The 21,677-nt window shown below is 55.8% G+C and overlaps 1 protein-coding gene across 1 annotated transcript; it reads left to right on the plus strand.

Annotated features, from left to right (window-relative positions):
* Positions 1 to 1,057: 1,057 nt before the first annotated feature.
* On the plus strand, positions 1,058 to 20,188 carry Traf1 (TNF receptor associated factor 1). The gene is given in 11 exon segments (XM_047524901.1): positions 1,058 to 1,260; positions 2,613 to 3,105; positions 3,463 to 3,599; positions 3,833 to 4,199; positions 5,707 to 5,791; positions 12,832 to 12,897; positions 13,327 to 13,341; positions 13,343 to 13,720; positions 14,984 to 15,161; positions 16,888 to 17,036; positions 18,982 to 20,188. Coding segments are annotated over 8 exon segments (1,230 nt in total). The 5' UTR covers positions 1,058 to 1,260; positions 2,613 to 3,105; positions 3,463 to 3,599; positions 3,833 to 4,059; the 3' UTR covers positions 19,201 to 20,188.
* The last annotated feature ends 1,489 nt before the right edge of the window (positions 20,189 to 21,677 follow it).

The raw sequence follows: 21,677 nt of genomic DNA on the forward strand, positions 1-21,677 counted from the left end.
GTTCGGCCTCAGAGAGCTTCACTTTCAATTTCTGTAGCCTTACTGTTCCCTGGCCTCTCAGAGGTCCTCCAGTGATGCCCCCCTCTATTCCAAGAGCCCCCAAAATTAAGTTGACTGACTACAAATAAGTTTTTGGTACTTTCCAAAATTAAACTATTTCCCTTGGTAAATTTCCAGCGAATGAGCTCACTAATCTGAAAACAGGATGTGGCACACGAGGAGCTGTGAGGTCAGATCGCCAGCCTTTCACTTACACTAGGTCAGGGCAGAGAGGAAGGGCTGGGTGGGAGAGAGGTGGGCCCAGATAATGGCTCTTACAGGCCCCACATCCTTGAGAAACTCCACTCCAGCGACTGGACTGAGAATCAAGGAATTTTTAAGTCAGAGATGTAAGGGACTTTTTTTTAATCCTTTGCTCTTACAAAAGGCCACTTCTGGTGAGCCTCCTACAGGATCATCTCCTGGAGGCTCCTGAGACCCCTGTCCTCCAGCAGGTATCGCCCTTCCAGGTGGAACCGGAGGTCCTCCTTTCCGCCAGAGCCTCTCTGCTCCATCTGTCCTGCAGCCCCAGCCTGGCTGCTGGAAACTGGAAGACCACAAGCAGTTCAGCCTCTGTAATAGGTGGGAGACTTACATACATCCCAGGTGAAAAACAGGAAAGCAAAAGGTTGTTCCCTACTCCAAAAATCCACCTTAGAATCAAGACAAAACAAAACAAAACAGAACAAAAACAGCTTCATAGGTGCCTCGAGGAAGGTCAAACCAAACCAGCAAGGTAGGGCGGCCTCCTCCCTTGGCAGTCAGGCCCACAAGAATTAGGGGTCTGATTAAACGAGAAGGAATCTGTTGTCAAATCCGTGATTTAAAGAAAAAAAAAAAAAAAAAGTGTTTTACCTTTTAAACTAAAATTCTACACCAACACTAATTTCCATAACTCTTTTGATTAATATACACATTGAGAACAAGTAGCCGTGGGTGTGTCGGGGTGCGTGCGCGCGCGCTGTGTTTGGATTAAAAAGCAGAAACGATTTCTTCATACACCCGGTTTTGTAAAAGCGCAGCGCCTAAGGGACCGCCGAGTCCCGACTGCGCCAACTCTCTCAGTCTGGGCAAGCCCCGGGCTCTTAGCAGGAACCCAGGAACCGGTAAGACTCCGGTTTGCTGCTCCAAGTCATCGGGGTGCGGGATTCCCGCAGGCAAGGGGCCGCGGCGGGTTCGGATTCCAGGAGGGCGCGGGTCTCCTGGCGAGCGCAGTACTCGGTGAGCGCGGGGCTCTCGGGGCGGCACTCTGTGCGCGCAGCAGGGCACTGATGCGCGGCCCCGGGAGCGCAGCGCGCGCCGCGGGCCTCAGTTTCCCCCGGAGGGGAGGGCTCGCCCCGCCCCGCCCCTGGGCGGGCTCCGGAGCAAGCGCGGCCGCGAGGACCGCCCCCGCCCTGCCTTCGGCGGCTTCCGCCGGCCTGGCCACGTCCTGGGCGCCCACCGGAAGCTCCCGGCCTGGTGGCGGGGAGGCCGCGGCGGCGCCGAGGTTGGTCACCTTGCACCCCCAGCCCGGGACCGCGGGGTGCCTCCGGTCCCGCCTGCCAAGCACGCCCCGGGTCGCGCTCGCACGAGCTGGGCCCCCCACGTGCCGGCCTCGCGGCGCCCAGGCCCTGGTACCCGCGCCGCAAAGCCGGTCCCCGACTCTCCCTCCCCAGCCCTTCCTGCGGGCGCCCGGGGCACCCCTGGGGCTCCTTCGTCCTTGAGCAGACGCGGGCTGCTTCTCTTCCCGCGCTCTGCGCGCATCTGAAATTGTGACTGTGGCGAAACGACAGTCACCTGCCCTGGAGGTCGTGCGGGCAGCGCTGGGGCGACAGACAGGCAACCCGCATCTCAGAGCTGGGCAGCAGGGGGTTGTGCGGGGCCGGCGGGGCGCGATGGGATCAAAAGCCGGGCGCCCGACCCCATCGCGAGGGTGGGCCACTGAAACTTCCCTGGGGACGTGGAGTCCGGGCCCGGAGCGCCCCAAGGACGAGTGGGAAGATTGGGGCACAGGACACAGCCTCCGTGGGTGGAACCACTAGGAAGGGATAGATGGAGGTTCAAGGTGGTAGGGATAGGAGGCAAGGAGACCGATGGAGGGCAGCAAGAGACGCAGGGAGGGACTCCCTCGAGGGGGTGCGGGAAGCGAGGAAGGGATTCCGGGAGGAAGGGATTCCGGAAGGAAGGGCCAAGAGCAGTCAGTTGCTGACCAGCGGGCTGGTCAGATAAATACTGGGACAAGCCTAAGACATGTCGCAACCCTGACATCTCTTTGCCAACAGACCCTGGAAGCCCTGGAAAGGTGGGTGGTTGAATTTATCTTGGGCCAGATGACAACATCCAACCCGCCCTGCCCCCTTGGGAGGCTCAGTTTAAGTTGACAGATGCGAAAATACTCTATATGTGTAATTTAACATTTTAATCTTCTCCCTTGGTTTTGAGGAGCCAAGGAACTGTGGCCATAAAGTAAGTAAAATGTCAAAGCCTTCAAGTACATCATTTGGACCACAAACCCTGCCCCACTCTCACCCACCATCTCATTCAGTCATCACAAACATCGGGGTGAAGTGGTATCACTATCCACATTTTTACAGATGCAGAAACTAAGGTTCAGAGAAGTAAAGCCCTTGTTTGAGGACCCTGAGCTCGTAAGTGGTAGATGCAACCTCCCAACTCAGATCTGTCTGACCTCAAAGCCCATGATGTGAAACCACTCTGAACATGTGCAGAACCCCAGCGGCAGCTCAGTGGGATGGAAAGATGAGCAGGGGTCACCTTTCCATTGATAAATGAGAGGAATGGTATGCTCTGACCCGCTTCCCTGGCTCGGAGGCTCTACCCAGTTGCCTTGCTTACAACTCTTCTGTGGTGGAAAAACTCAGAACCTGGAGACCCTCAGCCCTGGTGTGAATCCCACTCCACGGCTAGAGGTTTTGTGACTTTAGACCAAGCCTTTTGCTTCTCTGAACCTGTGTGTGACTGCAGAAGAATTCCCAGCAGGTTGTTGTACCGATTGGCAGAGAACAGATTGCCCAGCACCCGGTAGACACCAGGAGCCTTGGTTCCCACGGTTCACTTTTCCTGCAGGTGGGTCTACATCCCACTTGGCTGCTGAGCCCCACTCTCTAAGATCCTTATTTATTTAGTGCTTTGTTCTCCTCAGAGCAGGGAAGTGGTGGCTCCCGCCCCGAGCTTGTAGCCACCTATGACTTCCTGAATGGGGCTGTGGAGAAAGGGCCTGGCGGAGTCTGAGGTCCTAAGGCCTGGGACTTCAAAGAAGGGGGGGAGCTCTGTTGGTCATTGTTGTGGCTGGTGCAGGCAGGGTTGGGCCATCAGAGGCCTTCCAGCTGCCTCTGCTTGCCTTGGTCACAGAGTCCCAGAATCCTAAAGCCCAGAGACAGACCACCTGTCAAAACTTACTTTTTTTTTTTTTTTTTTTAACAGATGGGGTAACCAAGACCTACAGTGAGAAAGTGACTTTTACCTGAGGTCACCCAGGTAAAAGTGACAAGGCAGAACTAACGGGCCTTGAACCTGAATTTTGGACCAGCCTCCAGGACCCTGGGGATTTCCACCAGAAGGTGAGCACCCCACTGAGAACTTTACACTGTTCAGAGGTCCCAGGGGACAGGACAAGTGGCCAACTGTGGCTTCCGCCAATGTGCGCCAGGGAGAAGGCAGAGGAAGCCAGCAGCAGCCTGTGGTTCTCAGACAGGGGACCCCTGACTCCTGAAAGTCTGTGACATGCTTCTTTTTTTCTGACTCGTTCTCTTACTCTTTCTCACTCTAAAAAAATGACTGGACACTCCTAAAGCCTTCAGTCACTGTCCAGGGGATTTTTCTCACCACAAAGGGTAATTCCTACTCCATCCCTGTGGTGACTCAGCTCTGACGTTGAACGACACAAGCCAGAGAGAAGATAAAGTCACCAGAGACTCTGCTCACCAAAGAGGGTGACCCAGGCTAGAACTCTCCTCCTCCTCTCCCCACGGACTCCACGGGGCTGTCCTCTGGACTGGAGCAACTCACACGGCCCTCAAGATGGCCTCCAGCTCAGCCAGCAGCCCCCGCCCGGCCCCGGATGAGAACGAGTTTCCCTTTGGGTGCCCTCGCACTGTCTGCCAGGACCCACCAGAGCCCAGGGCCCTCCGCTGCACAGCCTGTCTCTCTGAGAACCTGAGGTGAGGAGATAGGGAGCAGAGGGTGGGTAGAAAGGAGGTGCTGGGGAGGGACCCTGATGCAAGGGGAGGCTGAGAGGAGCCCGGGACATCAGACAAGTGACTGCACCTCTCTGGGCCTCAGCTTCCATACTCTTCTCCTTGACACTGCCCCTGTGGCTGTGGGTGGGAGGAGAAGTAGCCCTGGCAAGATGGCAGCTCCACAGTGTCCATCTACCTCAGTGAGCTCTGCTGCTCGCTCACCGTGTGGCCCGGGGCAGACTGCCAGAGTCTCTGAGCCCCAGCTTGCTTATCTGTAAAGCTGGTTTCTGCCTTGCAAAATTGTTACAAGACCTAATGAACAATATTCAAAAAAGTTCATATAATATTGAATATTCGACCCCTTGGTGGATAACAAATGGTTAAACAAATATGTCTCAGTATTCTGCTGGGAACCCTTTAAAAGGGGGTGAAGATAAGATAAAAATACATACTTATGTAGATATTTATGTTTAAAATGTGAACAACTCAGCAGTGCATGGCATCAGTAGTACTTCAGCATCCTGTCTTAAGCAACTGTTATGTACCTGCTGTGTGCAAGTACTCCTTCCTTATGTCCTCAGAACCACCTAGAGAGGTAGGTGCTATTATTATCCTGTTTTACAATTGGGGACCCTGAAGCCTTGTAGAGAGATGAGGTCAGCTTGCCCTAGGTCAGTTTCCTGGCAAATATGTGCTCTTGAGTAGCCATATGCTGTGACCATGACCTTTTCTCCGGGACTTTTCAGCTTAAGGTGGGAAAACTGAATCAAGCTGAGTGAAAATTGCAAATGTGGCAAAGAAGAGGTAGGCAGGAAGTGTAGAAAGAGGGTGGGAGGTCCTGTGAGTGGAAAGGGCAGGTGGGAGGGGAAGGCACAAAGCAGCAACCTCTGCCAGCTTTGGACTCATTCCACTTTGGCCCATCCACTGACCTCCAGGGCCTCAGTTTTCTCACCTGGAAAATGGCTGAGGTCAGTAAAATTCACTGAGTCAGTATCACCTGGGAACTTTATAAGACCTGGGTGCCCATGTGCAGCTCAGGTCAGAATCTGATGCCCTATCCTGAGAACTCCAGGCTAGACGATGACTGAGACCCCGTCTTGTCCTAATAGGCCATGGTCACCTGTAGTCACCAGTATAGGAAACCAAAATGGAATAGAGGCTGCTGAGAAGAGTGACTTCAGTTACATGTCCTCAGTCCCTGTCTTAATTCCCGGGGCCACTTTCATGTTTAATGTTTCTGCAATAAGACACACAAGTATTCTCACCAAGTGGGACAAGCAAGGATCAGTTCAGCTCAGGTTTGGCTACAGAAAAACATGGATGACCCAAGCTTTGGAGGTTTGAGATTGGTGGCTCCGGGATTCTGAACCTGTATGACCACTGATGTCAGCCACCATGCTGGGCGGGGCAGGGCTTTTAGAGCTGCCAGGGGAGAGGGCGGTACAGGGAGTGAACGCCACACTCAGGGCATTTGCTCATGTGTCCCCAGGAACAGCCCAGATGGGATCTGTCCCAAATGCAGAGGGGATAACCTCCAATCTGAAAGCCCAGGAAGCCTTCTGACTCAGGAGAAGGTATGTTGGCACAGCCAGGAAAGGGTGTCTGTCCATTTTCCTGATTTGCCCATGTTGGGGTCAAGGAGGCAGCTGCCCAGCTGGCCCCTGGCAGGCACCTCCCTCTTTTGCTTTGAGCCTGGACTGAATTCACTTAATAAGCAGTGAGGAGATTAGCGTTCACTGTGAGGAAGCGTCTTCTCCAAGGCCACCTGATGGTCTGTGATAGATTTAGGGTGAGAACCATGGTCTAGACCAGCTGTCCATGAACTGTGGCTCCTGTGTCAAATCTGGCCACCACCTGTTTTTGTACAGCTCAAAAGCTGAGACTGGTTTTTATATTTTTAAATGGTTGGAAAAAAATCAAAAGAACCATGGTATTTTGGTATGCATGAAAATGACCTGAAATTCAAACGACTGTGTCCATAAATAAAGTTTTATTGATATATGTCACACCCACTCATTTACATATTATCTGCAGCTGCTTTCTCCCTACAGCAGCAGAGTACTTGCCTCAAGACTTCAAAGCCCAGAAGATTTACTCTGAGGCTCTTAACTGAACAAATTAGCCAGCCTCCTGATGCAGGAAAAGACCATTGTCAGTACCCCTCTCAGGTTCTGTCAAGCTGTGCTTCTAGTAGTAAGAGACACCTTTGAACGCGTGAGGAGCCAAGGAGATGTCCTCAGATACCACAGTCTAGAACTCTGTCCCTGCAAACTGGTAGAACTCTCCTTGGGTATCTGCCCAGCCCAAAAGTTTTATATCCTACCAGTTCATGAAAATAAAATTTTTTAAATAAGCAAGTGAATTTTTATAAAGCTAAATTATTTCCACTTAGAGAATCAACTGTACTCTGAGACTGTGTCCTTCTTGTACATGTCTTTGTGTAAACAAAAATGTGATAGTAGATGATAGAGTTTCTGGTAAAGCCCTTACCTGGTACAATAAAAAGATAGCAATCTTTACGCTAATATAATCTCCCAATTAAAGCAACAAAATTCGTGTGGGCCGTGAATGCAAACATGTAGCAATCACTGCTCAAAATCCAACCCCCTCGTTTGTGTATGAGACCCAAGACCTGCTGGGGAGTCTGGTGGGTCCTCACTGCCCCTCTGTGAGACAGACATCTGGCCTCTTTCAGACAAGTTTCCCTCTTGCCTCAAACAGCGTCCACAGCTCAGGAGCCTGGCATTTGAGGGTTTGATGGTTTTGTATAATTCACTGCATGGTTGGAGGCACTGTTTCCTCCTCTGTGAAGTGAAGATGTCGAGTTGGTTCTGCAGGGCCTTTCCAGTATCTGTGTTGTCCAGGTGTGGGTCACCAGCTGCCAGGGCAGCTCTTCTTTCCATCTGCTGAGCTGAGCCAGAGGCAGGCGCATCTCCCTTCTCTGCGCTGGTGGGTCCCTGTCATTCAGAAAGTTTGGGGGAAATTCCTGCCCTACTCAGAACTGGCTCGAAGGGCTTTCCTGGACCTTCCTCAGCAGCCCACTGCGGCAGGATCAGGTACACTTTCTTGGACCTTTACACCCTACTCTGTAGTAAGAGTTAATTGGAACCACTGATCCATGGAAGAACTTCCCGAGCCTCCTGTTGGGATGTCATCCTGGAGAGAGACTTAGACTCTGGGGACTCTGAGGGCCCTAGAGAGCACAGTGTGAAACTTGCTGTCTTTAACTGAATGAAGTGACTTTCATAGTGGAATTACAGGGGTTCCAACAGGCATAGGTTGGGCATAGGTGCAAAGGCCTGTTTGATGCAGGGAGACCTCCCTCCCTTCTGGCTTCCGCACCCAGCACAGCCATCTCTCTCCTTTTGAAAAGGGACCTGGTGGCTGGGTCAGTGGTGATCACCTGCACAAAACCAAAGAGTGGAAAGACTAGGGACTCCTCTGACTCCTGCCCCTGATGGGAATTTTGGGGGACTTTTGACCAAGGGAAAGCTGCTGGTTATCACTCAATACTTTGCATCTGTGTTAATGACTATGTTGGTCTGTTTATCTGGGGGAAGACAGAAAGTGGAAACAGGATAGAGGGGCTGGAGACCAGCGGAGCTTAGCCCCAAGGTGCCCACCCCTGCAAACACGCCGTCTGCTTCTCAGCTTGTGCTTGTCCTTTGACGTCCGTCATTAGTTGAATATCTTCCTCAGAAGGGCCAGGAGCCCTGGACTGGCTGGCTAGTGAAAGTCACACATATTAGAGGATTAATGTTGACCTAGTTAGAGACTTTGTTCTTGTCTGGAATAATCTTTCTGAAGAAATAACAGTGAAGTAGGGGACAAACCAGTGACTGGAAAAAAAAATATTCACTTCTGTGTGCCAAACCCCCACAAATGGGATTGTTTCCTTCACTCCCTTCCCCCTGAGACCCATTCACCAAGGTCAAAATCAAGCTGGCATCTGATGTCAAGGGCTCACAATAGTGCTGCAACTCCTTCTAGAGTCTGAAAATGGCGGGAATTGGAGCTGTCTAGTTCGGTGTCCACTCGGGGCTGGGTTCCTGCCATGTGGCGTCGTGTCCTTCCCAGGCCAGGAGCTCGTTACTCCATGAAACGTCTGTCCACGCGGGGGGACTCTACGACAGCAGTGATTTTTTTTCTTTACTTGTGCTGAGCTGAAGTCTGTCTCCTGTGAGGGCCAGAAAGGCACGTCAGCCTCCTGTTCCAGGGGTCCTTCCTGATCTGGAGGAAGACACATACCACATCCCCGTTGCATCTGTCCCCTGTCTCTATGCCTCTGGGGTAAATGTCCTCCATCTGTCTGTGTACCCTGAAGCGTGATGCCTGGACCCGAACCCCTTGATGGTTTGCAACTATAATCTCACTGACCCAGTGGTGTCCTGTGTGGTGGGAGGTGGTGGTGTCCCTATTTTACTGATTATATCAAGGCCCAGGGAGGAAGAGATGTTGGTATCTGGACCAAAATCACATAGCAAGAGGGAGGCAAAGCCAGACTCCTACTCCTGCCTCCTAGACTGGTGGCTTCTTCTCCGTGCTGCCTCCAAATGGGGACTCACCTTCCCCCATGTGCTCTGCGTGCGTCAGCCTTAAGTGCTAGGACCCACCGAGTGCTGCGGAGAGCAGGCGTGGGTGGGTAAGACCACCTTCAACCAGGAGAACCAGGGAGGGCTTCCTAGAGCAGAGGGCAGCAGAGGGGAAACTGGCCCAGTTACAGAGGAAGGCAGGACCTGGCAGGCAACAGACTGGCCAAGTGCCCTGGAACTAGGGTGCCTACCCGTCAGCACCAGCGGAGGCCGAGCCTGCCCCCCCCCCCGGCCCTCCAGATCCTCAGCCAGTCTCTGTGCCCAGTCTGATGTGGTGGCAGCACCCGGCACGTGTAGATCCCCCTCGTTCCACACAGTGGCTGCACAGAGACAGCCCTTCTGCTCCTGGCACCCTCCTGACACATTCTTGGGGATCCCCAGATCCCTGAGTGGGGGCCTCCCCTGGGGACCTTCTGTGACCCCATCACAAAGGGACTGGGTGGCCGGGGTGGTGGGGAATTCCACACACCCAGACGCTCGTCAGACACAGAAGGACAAGTGTCCCCTGGGCGGGCATTCTGTTTTCTCTGTTTCCTCCTCAGAGGAAATTCCACTGCCAACTTTATATTTAGCAATTGGCAAGCAGGGAGGCCGTTCCCCCGGGGCCACTTGGGGCACCAGGCATACACCAGGGTTGGCCTGGCACAGACCCCCTGTCATTCCTCTGCAGCCCCCTGTCCCATTGGCCCCTGGCCTTCAGGTGAGGCCCCCCTTTGATCAAGGTGAAGACTCCGAGGTGGGGAGGAAGGACCTGGACAGGGACCTCAGGCTCTGGGCTTTACCTTGCCTGACCTGTTGCCTCCTGTATGTCCCTGACCACTCGCTCCTCCTCAGAGCCCTGTCCCTCTCCCATTGCTGAGGCCGCCAGAGTCACACAACACCAAGCGAGCAGCACCCGCTCCAGGGCTGGAACTGTGGAGGGGAGGCCGACCCGGCTGTCCTGGGCCCAGTTTCAGTCTGTCAAGCTGCAGCTGATCCAGCCTGCCTGCCACCAAGGGCTGCTGCATGGATCCCACGAGACGTGCAAAGACGCTTCCTTCCTCTGTGATTGGAAGGTGTTCTAGGTACACACACACATTTAGGGACGTTCTTTTCCACCTGAGGAAATCCGATGGAGTTTCACAGAACTGGTCCTGAAGAGCTTGAGATGTGGGGGTTGAATGAGATGCAGGGACCACTGGGAAGAGGCCGGGAGGTCCTTAATCTGCAGGACGCATGCTCATAATAGCAGTGCTACCACTCACGGCGAACGTTTATTGAACATTGTATTAGGCAGAAAAGTATCCCCTGGAGATGTCCACATCGTAGTCCCCAGACCCGTCGATGGTCCTCGTGTGTCTTTTCTAGGACTGCCATAACTAAGTACAACACGGGTGAGCGAGCAACAGGAATGTGCTCCCTCGGCGTTCTCAGGCAAGGTGACGGCAGGGCTGGCCTCCTCCACGGCCTCTCTTTCCTTGTGTCTTTACTTAGTCTTCTGTGTCCAAATGTCTCCCTCTTGTAAGGACACTAGTCAGATCAGGTCGCATCCATAAAGACCTCATTTTAGCTAAAAAGGCCCCGTCTCCGCAGTCCGAGATGCCGGGGTGGCAGGGGCTGCTGAGCTCTTAACAGTGGCCAAGGAAGACGGTGGGTGTGATTAGATGCAGGATTTTGAGGTGGGGCTACTACCCTGGGCTACCTGCCTGATCACAAGGGTCCTCCCAAGAGGGAGCAAGCCATGGAAGATGGTGTGCACTGGCTTCCAAGATGAGGAAGGGGACACCCACTAAGGGCTGAAAGCTTAAGGCAGCTGGTAGAAGCAGAAAAAAGCGAGAACATAGATTCCCCACCACCATATCCAGAGGAAACGCAGTCCTGCCGACAGCTCGGTGTTGGGACTCCTGGCCTCCAGAACAGCATGGTAATAAATTTGTGTTAGACGTCCGTAGAGTTCCGTGGGAGCAATAGATAACTGGTACTAGCACACACGTGTGGTATCTCATTTAACCCTCACAGTGACTCTAATGACTCACAGTTGTCCACTGTTATCCCCATTCCACAGATGGGGAAACTAAGACATGGAGAAGTTAGTGACTCTCCTAGGGCCACCTGGCTAGTATGCGAAGTGACAGAAACAGGCTGTGAACTCCAACAGGCTGACTCCAGAGCCCACATCCCTAACCCCATGCACAGCTGATGAGACAGGGCAGCCTGGCTGATCCCTGAGGCCTCCGAAGGCCTCACAGTCACCTGCCCCTCCTTCAGCATTCGAGGCTGGTCACAGCCCACACCTGTGCCCATGTCCTAGTGCGGCCCAACATCCACGAGGCACTTACCCCGCGGAGGCTTCTGAATCATGGATGTGTGGGACTCTCAGAGCTCGAGAGCTTCCTCAGGTCCGTTGGCCTGCTCCCAGGTCCCCCTGCGTCCTGGTTCCCACATGTCATCAAAGGGACCAGTTGGGAGAGGCTGCGTTGCCACCAGAGCAGCGTCTCCCTGCCAAGGCCGCCCTCTGCCCGTCTCCTGTGAAACATCTGTTTTCTGTTTCTCCTTAGGAACAACTTGTCCCTGCAGCCCAGGCCGCCAGGGAGAGGCAGGCTGGGCGGTGACTGGCTGTGCGTGAGTCCCAGCCAGCTGCTCCTGAAGCCCACGGCCCTCTGCTTATTTTACTGTTGGAGGAGTGACTGGCGGGCTTTGTGTTTACTCAGCCCAAAAGACCCCTCTCCTCCCTCCATTTTTCCAGTTCCTCTTTCACTCTGTCCCACAAGTTCATTTCTTCAAATCGAAAGAATGAGCTGTCATAAAACTGAGTTGTTATTTACATGCAGTAAAATCTTCTTGTTTTAAGTGTCCAGTGTGATGAATCCCGGTTAAAGCATAAAACCATCTTAGTGGTAGTTCTGCCCCAGAAAAGGCTGCCTGGGTCCTTGTGAGTCTCCTTCCACCTCAGATCAGTAGCCCATCTACTTTCTGTTACTGTAGCCTTGTTTTTTTTCTAGAATCCCTTCAGAGCAGAATCGTGGGCCCTGGCAGGGTGGCATGCATCTGTGACGCCAGTGACTTGGGAGGCTGAGGCAGGAGGATCATAGGTTGGAGGCCGACCTCGGCAACTTAGCAAGACCCCGTCCAAAAAAATTAAAGGGACTGAGGATTTGTAGCTCAGTGGCAGAGCACCCCTCAGTTCAGTCCCCCACTGAAAGAAAAGAAGAAAGGATGGAATCGCGAGCATGTCATCTTTTGTGTTTGACTTCTTCCACTTGGCGTAATGTTTTCAGGGTTTTCCCTGTGTTTCCTCTGTCGCCGTTTCATGCGTTGGCTGAGCCGTGTTCTGCGGTATGGACATGTTTTCGTTATCTGTTCACCACTTGGTTACATCTGGATTGCTCATAGTTCGGGGCTGTTACGAGCAGAGCTGTCATGGACAGTCCATTCCCGTCTAGGGGTGGACTATGTTCATTTCTCTTGGGTAAATTGCTAGGAGTGGAACGTGCGGTAGTCTGGCGACTTTATAGGTGTGGCTTATACCTAAGTTTTGTTTAGAAGGGTGGTTTTGCGTGATAAGAGGCTTCCACGGTGTCTGTACCCAGCACACCCGAGCGCCCTCCCTGCTTCCCTTCCTTGCCGGAGCTCGATGTTGTCACTGTTTAACTTCATCTGCTCTAGCAAGTGGATCGTGGCCTTTCACTGTGGTTATGGTAACTGGTGACGCGGAGCATCTTTTCACGGGCTCATTCTCCTGTGGTGAAGTATCCATTCAGTATTCTGCCCCCAGACCAGTGGAGGCCCCCACAGAGTGAATGATGAGCACAGAGCCACGTGGAAGGAGTCTCGCTGGTGCTGTCCAGGGTGACCGCAGGGGCCCTGTCCTGTATTGAAGGAAGGTCGTAAGAGGGCTGAGGCTCAGAGGGTGGAAAGGAGTTGTCCAGGCTGAGGGACCAGCCCAGCTCCTACTCTGATGGGTCCTGGTGCTCGCAGAGAGCCCTGGGGGCGACCACAGGGATACCCATAACATGTCCTTGGTGACTCCATTGTCTTTCCAGGTTCCCCCTGAGATGGCCGAGGCTGGAGCCCGGTGCCCCTTTGCCGGCGTTGGCTGCTCCTTCAGGGTAAGCGTCTGCATGTGAGAAAGGAGCTCTGTCCACTGTGGTCATGTCCTCCAGGTCTCCCTTCTCAGCCCCTCTGGCATTTTCGCACAACCTCAAGCTACTCCTCGGGATGTCCCTTACACCAACGACTTTCCAAATGACAAGTCCCACTATTAAGTCACCACAGTGCCCAGGGAAGTTCTTAATGTCTCACCTGAGACCCCCCCACGCCTCTCTCCATGGTCCTGAATTGGGATTGGGCCGCAGGGAGGATGGTTCTCTGGAGACTTGGACGTCTGCCGCCGGGTTCTCCTGACTCCCTCCCACTGCACAGAGAGCCGCTTGTCCTGGGCTGGGGATGTGGGGCTCACCTTCCCGGGTGGTCTTTGATGCCAGGACCCTCCTGGCCCATCGGCCCCTCTCCGCTGATGGTCCCCGCCCTCCCGGCAGGGGAGCCCGCAGGCCAGTGCAGGAGCACGAGGCCTCGTCCCAGGCCTGCCACCTGCACCTGCTGCTGGGCTTCACGAAGCACTGGAAGGCCCCGCTGGGCGCCGGCCCGGGGTCTGGGCCCGCGGCCCTGGAGCAGCACCTGTCAGACCTGCAGCTGCAGGCGGCCGTGGAGGTGGACTGCTACCGGGCCCCCTGCTCCGAGAGCCGGGAGGAGCTGGCCCTGCAGCACCTCATGAAGGAGAAGCTGCTGGCCGAGCTGGAGGAGAAGCTGCGTGTGTTCGAGAACATCGTCGCCGTCCTCAACAAGGAGGTGGAGGCCTCCCACCTGGCCCTGGCTGCCTCCGTCCACCAGAGCCAGCTGGACCGCGAGCACATCCTGAGCCTGGAACAGAGGGTGAGTGTGGGCGGCCTCAGGTCAGCTCAGGCCCTGCCCATCGCGTCCCGAGCAGCAGACCAGCCTCCCCTAACCGTTCACAGACACACCCTCTCCTGCGTCCCAGGACCTTCTGGCACAGCCTGGGGTCAGAAGCACCCGTCATGGTCAGGCCCCAACCCCATGCAATGCTTCAGTTCCTCTGCTGAGCTGCTCCAGGGAGAGGAAGCTCCCCCTCTGGGCAGTGCACTCTGTGGCTGGACATTTCACTATTAGAAAGTTCTTCCTTCTACTAAACTCATGTGGCTGTTTCCCCTGCGTTGTTTCTAGCCCTGCCCCCCAGGATCCACAAAACAAGTCCACCTCTAGTCCCTTCAGAGATGGACAGTCAGTCCTAACCAATATTTCCTTCCTTAAGCCAAATGCCCAGAGTCCTCACCTGTTCTGCAGAGTGTGCTGTTTCCTGTGGTCTCCGTATGCATGGGCTCAGTCTTAAAGGATTATATTTGCTTGGAGTGTGATCCACCCATCTGTCTCCTCCTTTATTCCAGAGCTTATACTTTTCTTAACGTATCCAGTCACCATGCTAATGTTTTTTATTCTGTAGCAACACTACATCATTGTCATTGAGTGAGGCCTGGATTTTAGTTTCAGCTCCACTATTAACTTGCACGGTAGCCCTAAGCAAGTCACTTTCTCGGGATCTCAGCTTCCCCATCAGTAAAATTAGGGGTTGAATTTTCCTTAAGGGCCCTTACTTCAATTCCTGGCTCCCTTTACCTGAGAATTCCCAAGACTACAGTTTCGTTCTTTCAGATTTCAGTGGGAAAACCCACTAGAAAGGCTGGGCACTGCTTGCAATAGCCAAACAAAGCCTTCATCTGTGTAACCTGCCCCAGGGAAAGGGGGGTCGCCCAGGGACCTCCTGGCTGTGCCCTGACAGGCCTGGCACCCCGCAAGGTGTGCTCATGGTTAAAGTGAGCACAGGCCCGGCTGGTAGGAAGGGCAGAGAAACCTACCTCGTGACGCCCCTGTCGGAGCTTGGGAGAAAGTAGAGGAGAGACAGCGGAGCTAGGGCAAGGGGTGCAGGCTTCCCCGGCAGGAGCCGTGAGCTGGGTCCTGCTGGATGAATAGGAGTTGGCCCGTGACAAAGGAGGAAGAGCAGTTCCAGGCAGGAGCTGTGCACGAGCCCATGCGTTGCCTGAGGGAGGGGCTTCAGACAGCGCTGGGGGCAGGTGCCCCGTGCCGGGCTCTGATGTCCCCTCTGACTGGGTCGCCCTGCAGGTGGTGGAGTTGCAGCAGACCCTGGCCCAGAAGGACCAGGCGCTGGGCAAGCTGGAACAGAGCCTGCGCCTCGTGGAGGAGGCCTCCTTTGACGGCACCTTCCTGTGGAAGATCACCAACGTCGCCAGGCGCTGCCATGAATCTGCCTGTGGCAGGACCATCAGCCTCTTCTCCCCAGGTAACGACTCACAGGCACAGTGACCAGGTGGGCGGCAGCCCCAGGTAACGGCTCACAGGCACAGTGACCAGGTGGGCGGCAGCCCCAGGGACCAGGAGGCAAGTGCTGAGAACAGCCAGCTCTGGAGCCTGTTAGGCCAGGGCCCAGGATGGTGTTGGACCGGAGGGCTGGCGGGCTGGGCCCTGACCGTGGCCCTCAGCCACACACAGCAGCCAGTGCGTTCTGAAAATGGGAACAAAAATTGTTAACCACTTCCGGAGGCACGAGAGAAAGGGTGCTGAGCCAGAGCCCGTGCAGATGAGGGGAATACTGTGGGACCCACCACGGGAGCCCGAGTCTGCAGTTAGACAGGAGGGGCCTGGGTCAGACCCGCATGCGCTGGTGTCCGCTTGGTCTGCCTGGGCAGCTCGCACCCGGGGGCTGTATAAAGTGGAGCCGTTCTTGCTCATCGCTGGGCCCCTGGGTCTTCCTAACTCACTGACATCCACTGACAGTGCTTGTGCTAGTGTATATATTGCTTCTCTGCCTATAAACGTGGCTTCGGCCCATCTACATTGTGCTGGGGACCAGGCCACCACCGACTTGAGGTCTCGAAGCCTCACCAGGTGCCTGTTTCCTTAACGTCATCTTGCAGTTGAACAAATGGAGGCCCAGGAAGGCTGAGTTCCCACCAAGGCGGCGCAGACGCCAGGCGTGGAGGGTGAACAGGGAGGGCCGTGAAGGAGGAGCAGTTCCGCAGCCCGCGGCCATGCTCAGGACCCTGGTCACCTGGAAGCTGCTTCCCTCCAGTGCCCCTCAGCCCAACAGACTGGGACAACGGGGAGGCAGCAGAGTGCCAGCCCGCATGCAGGGCCAGGTCCCGAGGTCGTCCCTGCTGTGGGGCAGACCTCTTCACGGGGCAGCCTCGGTCCTGCTCTCAGACCTTCCTCCTCGAGTCTTCCCACAGAGGGGACAAGCCAGCCGTGCCTCTGGCTTCCTGCTCCACCAACACACAGTGGGCAGAGATGAGTCAGACCATCAGCCTGTCCCTCCTCCACCCATTTCCTGCCTGCCCCACACCCTGCCTCTGCTCAGGGAGGTGCCACTGGAAGCGGCCAGCTGTGGGAACCAGCTCAGAAGGGATGGCCTTTATAGCTGCCCAGGGCACGGGCCCCTTAGGCTCCTATGCTCAATGGCCAGGGACAGTCCATTCTCAGGGTCCTTGGCCACAGCGCTGGCAGACCTGTGAAGGCACCACTCATCCCGGCCTCCAGGAGAGCCTGACCATTGGCCTCCGGCAGAAAGGAAACAGTGTTGGGAGGTGGGAGGCCTGGCCTCTAACCTGGCTCTGCCCCAGCACATGGCGGCCACAGCCAGCCACTTGCCCTCACTGGGCTGGGCCTCCAGGCTAACACACAGGTTGGTCAGGACAGTGGTCCTAGAGCCAGAGCACTGGTGTCCCTGGAGAGCTTGTCAGGAATGCAGGTTCTCCGTCCTTACCCAGCACCCCAGGCCAGAGGCTCTGAGGGTGGGGCCTCGCATCCCCAGCTGACAGGCCCTGGGCTGCGTGACCTCCAGGAGCCCATCCCTTTGACTCGCTCAGGGAGGAGACCGGGCTCCGACCCAGCTTTCCCGGTTCTGAGCTGCCGACCCTGGGCGCTCCCAACCGCAGCGTCCTAGTTTGCTCACCTGCAGAGTCCAGCCCTGCCCGCCACCTCCGCTCTGCTGACCCCGCTCTGCCTTGCAGCCTTCTACACTGCCAAGTACGGCTACAAGCTGTGCCTGCGGCTCTACCTGAATGGGGACGGCTCGGGGAAGAGGACCCACCTGTCGCTCTTCATCGTGATCATGAGGGGCGAGTACGATGCTCTGCTGCCCTGGCCCTTCCGGAACAAGGTATGGGCCTGGCGGGGGGAGGGGGCAGACAACCTGCTCAGCCGTGAACTGCCGTGTGACCAGGGCACGTCCCTGCCCTCCCGTGTTCCCAGTTTCCCCTTTTGTAAAACCAGCAGCTGAGTTTGGATCTAGTAGCCTAGGCTCCTTCCGGCTCCCTGAGCCCGGCAGCTGAAATGTCCAGAACCGCGAGCTCCCGAAGGAATGGAGTTCACGCGGGTGTGAGTAAGGAAAACGTCCAGGAGCAGGTGCTGGGATGGCGGTGGATACCGCTGCCACCATTCAAATGACCAAAATCCAGAATGCTGACACCACCACAGGCAGGGGAGGTCACGGGCCCTGGGAGCCCCGCGTGCTGGCGGGAGCGCAGAGTGGCGCGACCTCTTTGGAGGACGGCACGATGGTTCCTTAAAAGTCTTAACGCGCTCCTACACACCATCCAGCAGTCTTGCTCCTGGGTGTCTACCCAGAGAGTCGGAAGCGTGTCCCGGATGTTCGCAGCACCTTTACTTGAGACTGCTAACACTTAGAAACCAGGAAGGCGTCCTGGAGCAGGCCAGTGGAGGAGCCGTGCTGCATGCAGGCAACGAAACCTTGCCCGGTACCAAGGCGCTGTCCAGCCTCGGAGGGACGTGGAAGCCCAAGTGCACGTTGCTGTTGAAAGAAGCTGGTCTGAAAAGCCAGTCTCGCTCTCCGATTCCCACGGGAGGTCATTCTGGGAAAGGAAAACGACAGTAAAAAGATCAGTGGCTTCCAATCAGTAGGGGAGAAAGACGAAGGAAGAGATGGAGCCCCGAGGATTTTGAGGGCAACAAAACTGTTCTGTACGATATCATCACGGTGGACACATGTCCTCTACCTTCCTCAAAACCCATAGGATGCACCACACCAAGAGTGAACCCTAATGTGAACCACGGGCTTGGGTGACCGCCATGTGTTCATGCAGTTTCTTCTTTTGTGACCGGTGCCCCACTCCAGTGCAGGGTATTAATAGTGGCAAGGTGCGTGACGGGGGTCGGGGTTACGTGAGGAATCTGCATTTTCCACTCAGTTTGGCTGGGAACTTAAGACTGCTCTAAATAAGAGTCTATTGAAGATGGTTAAAGGAGGGTCAGGAGACGCTAGGTAGTCCCAGCAGGTGAACAGCAGCATCTAGAGTCAGGGGAGGTGTCAAAGCCTGCAGAGCTCAGCTGGAGGGGGGAACAGGAGGGTGGGCAAGCCGGGTGGCTCTGGGTATGAGCCAGAAGGCAGTGGTTCCCAGTGGTGCTGGGGATGCTTTAAAAATGCCAGCAGCAGAGGCTTACTCCAGCAAGTGGTAAGTCCTAAGCCTCGGGACGTTTAGAGTCCCGAAGGGATTCTGACCTGCAGCCGAGCTAAAGAACTGCTTCCGTAGACGAGAGGCAGCTCAGTCCCTGTGGCATGTGCCAGGGAAGAGGGTTCGTGTCACACTTAGATGATCAGCTTCTTAGGAGAGCACGTAGCTGCTCTGTGAATACGAGTTTGGGTTGATGACTCGGGGCTTTGTTGACAGCCCCGTCTGTTCCTGCCTCTGCCTGGACCCGGAGGTTCCAGCTGTGGTTGATGAGGCTCAAGTTTCTGAGCCAAAGGACACATTTAGATACTGAGTCCAGCCTCCTGATTAGCGCTCCTGCCCCACCTTCAGCCCCCGAGAGCCTGGTAAACTTGACTGTGGCATCGAAACACCCTGTCTGCAGGGTAGGACAGCTGATCCTAATCCTAGGACAACCCCTGAAGTCTGCCCAGAATACCAGGTGCTTCGGGGTACTGGGCTGTGCCCTACCCTAGGTGGGGTCGGTTCTGTTTCTCTGACTCCTAGTCAGTCAGGGCCAGGAGTCAGCCAGGGGCAGGGAGCCCTCCGCCCGCACGCTGGGCCTCCGAGCCCTGCTGCTGCCGAGGGGCCCGATCTCTCACTGTCCCTGCCCTGCAGGTCACCTTCATGCTGCTGGACCAGAACAACCGTGAGCACGCCATTGACGCCTTCCGGCCCGACCTGAGCTCGGCATCTTTCCAGCGGCCGCAGAGTGAAACCAACGTGGCCAGCGGCTGCCCGCTCTTCTTCCCCCTCAGCAGGCTGCATTCGCCCAAGCACGCCTACGTGAAGGACGACACCATGTTCCTCAAGTGCATCGTGGAGACCAGTGCTTAGGGCAGGAGGGGCCCCTGCAGGAGGACCAGCCGAGACTGGGGGACCTGGCGAGATGACTGCGGTTGTCCTGCTCTTGATACCCATGGCCCCAGGACACAGGATGGGTCAAGACTGCCGTGATCTGTGCAGGACCAGCAGGTTCGCTGTGAGCGTGTGCCCTTGGGCTGGGCCCAGAAAGGCAGAGGACTGAGGGAGGCAGGCGGGGTCACTCCCCTCCATACAGACCCTGCAACTCTGGGAGCCCCGGAGCTGCCCCACCCTGAATGTTGAGGCCAACTTCGGTTGAGATGGGGGACCCAGCCTGAGGGGTGCCCAGGGAGCCTGAGCCGTGGGGCCCGAGCACAGGCGCTCTCGGGACGGGGCCGATGGAGATCTGGTAGCATGCTCCCTCCCTGCTCGGGCAGAACCAGGACCGGGGGAAGGGGCAGGCGCCCGTGTGAGTTCAGTCTATCCAGATCTGGACCGAGTCCCCTGTCACCAGAGGTGAACAAGCAAACCCAGAGGACCACGCCAGGGGAAAGGGCTCAACCTGGAGGTTGCACGTGGGGACCTTTAATGTTTCTCATAGCCAAGGAAGTCTCAGTTCCACACCTGCTGGCCACAGGTGGGAACATTCAGAAGCCTTAGGTCCCTCCCTCACCTTCAGTGCCACCAGGCGAGCTCAGCTGGCCCACACCTCCCTGGGGCCTGGAAGCTCAGTTTCCCCTGTGAGCAGACATGGTCCCTGTGTCCAGTGTCTCCACCAGCCAGACGCCCCTCCCTTTATCCAGGTAAGACCAGGTCACCGCAGGTTCCCAGGAGAAGGGAGGAGATGGAGACCCACTTTCCACTTCCCCTGCCTGGGGGCCCCAACTGTGGTGCTTTCCAGAATCCTGCGTCCACTTAACTGTCCAAGTTGTTCACTTCTCTGGGTTGACTCATCAGGACCTCTGGGCCGCCAGGCAGAGGTTGTCCTTTCAAATGTGTATAAATATGTATTTTAAATATGTATAGAACCAAAGAATGTTCTTCAAATCTCTCTTGAAGTTTTCATGCAGTACCCAGGCGCGGTTGTCCCAAGCCACACTTGAGAAGGCCATTGCTGCGCTGGCCGTGGAGTGGCCAGTGCTTCAGGTGGCGCCAGAGGCCACAGCGCCCAGGCACGTTCTCTCTTGGCCTTGGCCTTCTCCTTTCTGTAATGCGGAGATCCACCCCAGCCTGCCTCCCATGGTGGGTTCTGTGACCCTCAAGAGAGATGACACACAGGAGATCCTAGAGAGAGAAAAGGTCCCACACAGCTTCCTGCATGTCACAGCGGGTTGGTGGCCCTTGCTTATCTTCTGGCCTTGGAGGCCTCACTCAGCTTCCCAGGGACCCTGAGACTTCCTGTGCCACTCAGCATGTCAGCTCAGGTCCTGACCCCTCACCCTCCCGCCTCCCCGACTGCTGGCTCTTCTCCACTTGCTGGGGCTGCAGTTGACTTCACTCCTCAGAGCTCTGGGTTCTCATCTGTAGAATGGGTCAGTAGCCTGCCTGTTCTCCAGTGTGGCTCAAAACCTGGGGTCCCCTTGTGCCTCAGCCGCTTCATTCGAAGTTGGGGGCCTCTGCCCATCAGCTCAGAGGGTTTCCAGGAGACCCCACTGTGATAAAGTGCCCCGGCCTCCTGTGCCCAGGGGCATGTGTGACAAGACACAAACAGGCCAGGCTTCTTTTTCCCGCTGCCAGTCAGGGAGACTGATTTGCTTCTGGCTGACAGATCTGACAGCACAGGTCTGGCCCCGCAGCCCGAGCTGGGTCCTAGCACATGACATCTTCACCCCTGCTCAGGCCTTTTGACGCCGAAGCCAGGGCTGAAAAGATCACTGTTTGCAGACGGCACAGAAGGGAAGGATGTGCCTGGGGTCACGTGACCAGTTCCTGCTCTGGTGGTCCTGACTCGGGTCTCCTGGAGTGTCTCTGTCCTGTCCCCGGGTCAGGGTGGGGCTCACCTGGGGGGACCAGGGAGAGGATTTGCCTCATGGTTGTGGAGGAGACAGGGATCCAGAAGCTCAGGAGCAGGGGACTGCTCACAGCCTGCACCTGGGGCTGTGACCCACGCTCTGCTTTCAACTGCTAAGCAGCAATCAGGACCCTCCCGTCTACCGAGCTTGGAAGCAGAGGCCCCCAAGTAGAAAGGTGGTTTCTACTTCTACCATGTGGTGAGAATCCTGACCTCACAGTGCTGAGGACGCCAGGTGGCAGTGCTGGCTCAGACCGCCATGGGGTACTTAGCTGAGTGCCAGACTCAAACCACTATGGGGTGGTGCTTAGCTGAGTGCCAGACTCAAAACACTATGGGGTGCTTTAGCTGAGTGTCAGACTCAAATTGCCATGGGGTGATTAGCTAAGTGCCAGACTGAAACCACCATGGGGTGCTTAGCTAAGTGCCAGACTCAAATTGCCATGGGGTGGTGCTTAGCTGAGTGCCAGACTCAAATTGCCATGGGGTGCTTAGCTGA

The sequence above is a fragment of the Sciurus carolinensis genome, chromosome 14, assembly GCF_902686445.1.
Source record: "Sciurus carolinensis chromosome 14, mSciCar1.2, whole genome shotgun sequence".
In the NCBI taxonomy this organism is placed as follows: Eukaryota; Metazoa; Chordata; class Mammalia; order Rodentia; family Sciuridae; genus Sciurus; species Sciurus carolinensis.